This window comes from Clupea harengus, chromosome 12 (assembly GCF_900700415.2).
Source record: "Clupea harengus chromosome 12, Ch_v2.0.2, whole genome shotgun sequence".
NCBI classification, from domain to species: Eukaryota; Metazoa; Chordata; class Actinopteri; order Clupeiformes; family Clupeidae; genus Clupea; species Clupea harengus.
In genome coordinates, this window is record NC_045163.1 from 9,897,107 (window position 1) to 9,903,439 (window position 6,333).

Consider the following 6,333-nt stretch of genomic DNA (forward strand, 5'->3'; position numbering starts at 1 on the left):
CACCTATTCCCACCTTGCCTCGGAAACAAGTGGGTTGCCATGGTGATGGCCGGAAGCCATCTATGAGCAGGAGAGTAAAAGAATACCCAAACCCAAACCACACCATGTACATAGGATGTAATCATGGCTGCACTGACAGACAGACAGACAGACAGACAGACAGAGCGAGAGACAGAAGAGAGCAAAAAAGAGAGAAAAAGAGAGAGAGAAAAGGATATAAAGAGAAGAAACAAGCGAGATATATATATATATATATATATAGAAAAACAAGGAGAGAAAGAAGGCAAGGCCACTGGTGTAACACAAGCAGGAGGAAGACAGGAGATGTGGAAACACAGAGTTGGGAGGAATGCTAATACCACAGGGGGTCCACAAGAAAAAGAGAGAGACAGAGAGGAGACTGGAGGGCAGCAGGGAGGGAAAGAGAAAGAGAGAACAGAGGGTACAGAGAAGAGAGAGAAACAGAGGACAGAGAACAGAGAAGAGAGAAAGAGAGAAAGAGAGAAGAGAGAACAGAACAGAGAAGAGTGAAGGAGATTGTAGGCGACAGAATGACTCATGTATTTGGCTGACCACATCACTGTCCTCACAATAGTTAAGTTGGCTGGAGGGCTGAGTGACACACACACACACACACACACACACACACACACACACACACACAGACTCGCGCGCATGCACACACATTCACTCATACGTGCACACACACACTAACACACACACACACACACACACACACACACACACACACACACACACACACACACACACACACACACACACACACACACACACACACACACACACACACTCCCTCCACCTCTTTTCTGTTTTGGAGTTGACTGTAATGTGTATCTGCGAGAATCAAATGAATATCAGACAACAATTAAGACTGGACTAAAACCACCATTGTGCAGCAACATAGTCATGTTCCATTCGATGCCATATACACAGTTACAGGAAAATACATCAGCATACAAAACAATGAAATGTTCTTCATTTACCCATAATCCAATGTGTAATAAATTAAAAAAATGTTCATAAAGTCATCATTTACACACTAGCACATACATGTTCTTTCAAATAATATACACAAAACACCTGCAAAATATATATTCATATATGTGTGTAGTATAAACAGCTATAAGGAGCACAGGCTATATAGTTTAAACATAAGGCAGATGTTGTGATACAATGCTTGCACAGGCTTAGGGCCAAAGTCTCACAGGACTACCACTAATCTAGTTCACTGGCACACTGGTTTGTGCTAATCTAGTTCACTGGCACACTGGTGTGTGCTAATCTGTGATGCCAATGGCCTGAAACAAGCAAAGTGCAAAGCACAAGATGAATAAAAGCTGGGTGCTGGACATCCACTGATGACAGCATCTTGTTCATGTGATTTAGATTAACACATTGGAAAAACAACAGTGAGACAAACAACTGAACACGACTGAGCATATATGTGTGTGTGTGTGTGTGTGTGTGAGTGAGTGTGACTGACAAGCTGGAGGGGAGCGACGTAAGAGCAGATATATGGACACACACTTGCTTAGCCAGGTGGAGAAAGCAGAACACACACACACTGCATGTTCTACCTACACACATGTAGACAAACACGAGCTCACACACAGCCATTTTCTGGCACATTCATTAGAGAGCACAGGCAGGCAGACACACACACACACACACACACACACACACACACACACACACACACACACAAAAAAACACTCAGGTCTCTGCAGTAATTGGTGTGACATTTATTCCAGTGCTGTTTTGGCCTTATCTGAACGATCTGTCTATGCAAATGTGCCGCCCATTTTGTACAAGTTGGGAATATGAATGTGACACGGTGTGCCTCTGCTATTACCGCTGCCGCTCCAAACCGGCGTGCCAATTACGCCGGCGAGCAGCGGTGGCGCGGGGAGAAGTGTGCCCTGGCGTGCCCGCAGTCGGATCGGTGGCCCAGGGACACGTATCCGACCGGATCGTTAAGGAGCCTCCAGATGAATAATCTGGCATGGAAACAGAGGCCCCCCCAGTTCTCGAGTCGAGGGGAACGACGCAGAGTAGCGGCGGTGTCGTCTCGCTCGGGGGAACGGCGGCGCTTTCTATTTTTGACACGGCCTTGTTAAAAATTCATGACTCGAGTGTGTGTGCGTGTGTGTGTGTGTGAGTGTGTATGTGTGTTTGCGCATGCTAATCAACATCGGATCAGACAGAACATGCCAGGGTTTCCACGGTGACACATGTCAAAAAAGAAAACACAAAAACAAAACAAAAGGGTGTAAAGAAAAAACAAACTGAAGATTGAGTCTTCCTCGGTGAACAGAGCCATCAGAGAGGGCTTTTGACAGACACAGTCACAGCAGAGAGGACGCCAGTGTTGACCCATGTGCTTCGTGACTAGCGTGGGTTCTGGGTTCTGGGAGATAGGCCTTGAGCACCGGTTACTATGGACACGGGCCTTGGAGCTGGATGTTTGTTTCATCTAAGATGCTGCATATATTTGGTAGTTAACCTGGATCTGTCAATCACTTCAGCGCTCTTAGGGATTCACCCAACACTGTGAAAGTCAGCGAGGAAGTCAATTTAAAGTGAAATTAGGCAAACAAAACAGTGGGTTCCTCCATTCAACATACTCTTTGCTGACAGACTGTCTGAGTTTCCTGTGTGAGCTTCCTGGCCTTAATGAGCAGGGAGAAGGTTTTAATAGATACTCCACCCCACCACCAATCACTGACAGCGAGGGTCAGATGGTTGGTGTGTGTGTGTGTGTGTGTGTGTGTGTGTGTGTGTCTGGGGCTCTGCTCAAGGGTGGACCATGTGCCTTTGGTGCTTGCGGACCGAAGTGACAGAATCAGGTTGCTCCATTTATGTAATCTTGACACACACTCACTCACACACACACACACACACACACACACACACACACACACACACACACACACACACACACACACACACACACACACACACACTTTGAATTTAAGGCAGATGTGGCTGAAGATTAAACAAAATTTCAGCGTGGAACTCATCAAAGCTTGCTTCCTTTTATCCTCTCAGTAATGTCTGTCTTCATTCCCACTCAGATTAAACAATGGCATGCCACTCCTCTCTCTCTCCCCCATCTTTCATCCATGCCTCCCTCTCTCTCTTCCTCCGCCTCTCCCTCTCATTAACTCCCTCGCTCTCTCTTTATGTCAGCAGGCTCGACACACATAATCACACACCACACACCATAAACTTTACTGCTCCTACATAAAACAATTGTTGGGTGGCTGTGTTTATGTGGCCTGTGACTCAGACCTGTGCTAACATGCTAATGTTGTCCCCTCTGCTCCTCTCAGTCCCTCTGGCATGTTCCTCATTAAAGGTGAGGTCCAATATACTTTCTGTCAAATTCACGGTCATCTAGTTGTCCGTTTAGTGTGTGTGCTAAAGAAAGAAAAAAAACTTGTTGTTTGTACACGGTCCACTGGCACTGTAAATGGGAAACATGGAGACTCGGACCGAACCATAAACAATTCTAGCCATTAAACATTTTGCTTCAGGCACACGGAAGGGAGGGGTAAAATCTGATTGAGTGTTGAGTTAAAACACCAACATCCTTTCGCCAGGATGGCGTACTCTGCCTTTAAAGCCCAGCCATTAGTGACCCAGTGTGTGGGGATCCCACTGGCTCTGCTCTACTTTAATGGCTCATAAAACCGGCTGACAGTGGTGCAGAAGCTAGGCTTCTTCCATTAGAATCTGCCTTCAGACATTCCACACCACGACTCCACATTCTGACTCCACACTCAGATTCTACACCTGTGCAGGGAACAACAGTTCAGAGTAGTCTAAAGTCTAAAGCAGTGCACTCTGTTAAAGAAATAAGTCCATTGTTCCATTTTTCTTTTAAACTGATAACTGCTAACTGGATGGATGTGGCCCAGATAAGGCCCTGGTCCGGCTGGGGATCTGGTAGGTGTATTCAAGAGTTGCCACTGTCTGGGTATTTCCATCCTTGCGGTGATCTTGCTGCGATTCTTGTTGTGATGTCAGAGATACACGATATTCTCCTCCACCCCATCCTCCCCCCCTTCTGTTTCCATGGTGATGTATGAGTCCAACAGGAAGGGGGGTGAGTAACTCGGAAAGGTCGTCCCCGGCGACCATCTCTCCCTGACGATGCTGGACATGTTCAGCTCTGTGAAGACAGATGATCAGACATCACTAATCAATCTTTCACTAACCTCAGGCATCAACAATCGACATGCTTTCATTACACAATGACGAACATTCAATATTGTGAATGTTAATGATAGTAGGCCTCTGAATCCCACTTTTGTAGCTGGTTACTATTGGCAACATGAGAAACATGGCTGGTGTGATATTTGGTTTATACTGAATACTGCCACTGAACATAATTTTGATACAGGTATCTGAGAGCATCACCTCCTTAGTCCACAGAGAGAGAGAGAGAAAGAGAGAGAGAGAGAGAGAGAGAGAGAGAGAGAGAAAGAGAGAGAGAAAGGGGGAAGGACAGAAAGGGGGGATAGAGACAGGATGACAAAGGAGAAAACAGGCTGAGATAAAGACAGACAGACAGAAAGAGAGACGGGGGGGTGGGTTGATGAATCCCTGGGGTAGGAGGGGGCAGGTGTGTAAGTAAGGGGCTTTTAGACATTTTACACACCTAATGGACTTTCCCCATCAGTCACACAGTGCTGTCCTAAGTAGGGCATTTCACAGTGATTAAAGACCAAGAACACACACACACACACACACACACACACACACACACACACTGAATGAGGAAGCACCTCAGCACCAGTTGATCAATGGCTTCAGCCTTTATTCATACATTTACTTTGCATTGTGTGTGTGTGTTTCTGTGTGTGAGTGTTTGTGTGTATGTATGTGTGAGTGTGTGTGAGAGAGTTTTTGTGTGTGTATATGTGTGGAAGTGTGTGTGTGAGTGTGTGAGTGTGTGTGTGTGTGTGTGTGTGTGTGTGTGTGTGTGTGTGTGTGTGTGTGTGTGTGTGCACGTTACACTATACTGTACTGAACTGAAGAGAACTGTTGCACTGTAACGAGGCCAAACTAGTCCATCAACTAATGCCTGTGTTACTGAAATATAGCTATAGGAGCCTATTAATTCATGTACTCTACAGCTAAATGAAATCCCCTCAGTAAGTTATCAAACCTACAATATGAATTATTGAGGGCTGAAGCTGTCACATTAATTAGCTCTAGATCACACCCCAGTTGAGTGAGTGCCTTTATAAACACTGGCCTACAGAGTCTTTGTTAATCAATGGCAAAGCTTCGCCTCACTAAGACAAAATGGCAGGAGAAAACCCAGAGAAGGTTAATTGGCCAATCGATGAGCAGGAACAAAGACGGACATGACATTTAGCAGATGGCGACTGGAGCTATGTGAGGGGGAGCACTTCCACTGGAGCGGTCCAACTGTACTTGTCCAACTGAACCTGTCCAACTGAACCTGTCCAACTGTGTTGAGATTTGCTACGTTATAAGGCTTCAACAGGTGAATGTGCGAGGCTATGCTAATGTTCCCAGGTTTGTTATAAATGTGTGTGTGAATGACTTACAGAGAGAGAGAGAGAGAAATGTTTTGGAGTGTGTACAAACATGCATGGATGAGTAATTGATTAAGAAAGAGAGAGCGAGAGAGAGAGAGAGGAAGAGTAAGTGTGTTAAAAACAACTGAGGAGTAGAGATTGCTGACACCTCACGTGTGAAAATATCATTACTATATGTCCATATCTCTCGCTATTTCTCTCTCTACTCCTTCTCCTTTGCTCTCTGTCTCTCTCTCTCTCTCTCTCTTTCTCTCTCTCTACACGTTCTTCTCTGCTCTCTCTTCTTCTCCTCTCCCTCTTCTTTTCCTCTCTCTATCTTGTGTGTGATGACAGGTCGCCCTATAATGAGTTCTGTAAAGATTTTCTCGATCGATGTTCCAATCCATCTCCCATCGCCTGCAAACCGTGATTTACTCACACATAAACACACAGACACACAGACACACACACACACACACATAGCTCTGCTTGACAGACATAGGGACGATTGACTGCGTCTGCACTATATGTATGGTTGTATTAGTGTGTGTGTATGTGTGTGTGTGTTTGTGTTTGTGTAAGGGGGTGTGTTCTTTGTCACTAGACACTGATTAACTGGGAAAGAAGGAGAAGCACCAAGTCCTCACCAAGGAAACTACAGCCTTGAGATAAGAATCCCATTAACAGGCACACATATGATCACACACACACACACACACACACACACACAAACACACACACACACACACACACACAGTCA

General features: G+C 45.5%; 1 protein-coding gene across 6 annotated transcripts in view; it reads right to left on the reverse strand.

Moving 5' to 3' along the window:
- Positions 1-909: 909 nt before the first annotated feature.
- Positions 910-6,333, reverse strand: part of arhgef28a (Rho guanine nucleotide exchange factor (GEF) 28a) — a 77,076-nt gene continuing 71,652 nt past the window's right edge. For all 6 annotated transcript variants that reach the window (XM_031577130.2, XM_031577131.2, XM_031577129.2 and 3 more), the window contains one exon: positions 910-4,195. In XM_031577130.2, the coding sequence (XP_031432990.1) occupies positions 4,047-4,195 (149 nt within the window). In that variant the 3' untranslated portion in view covers positions 910-4,046. The remainder of the gene's footprint in view (positions 4,196-6,333) is intronic.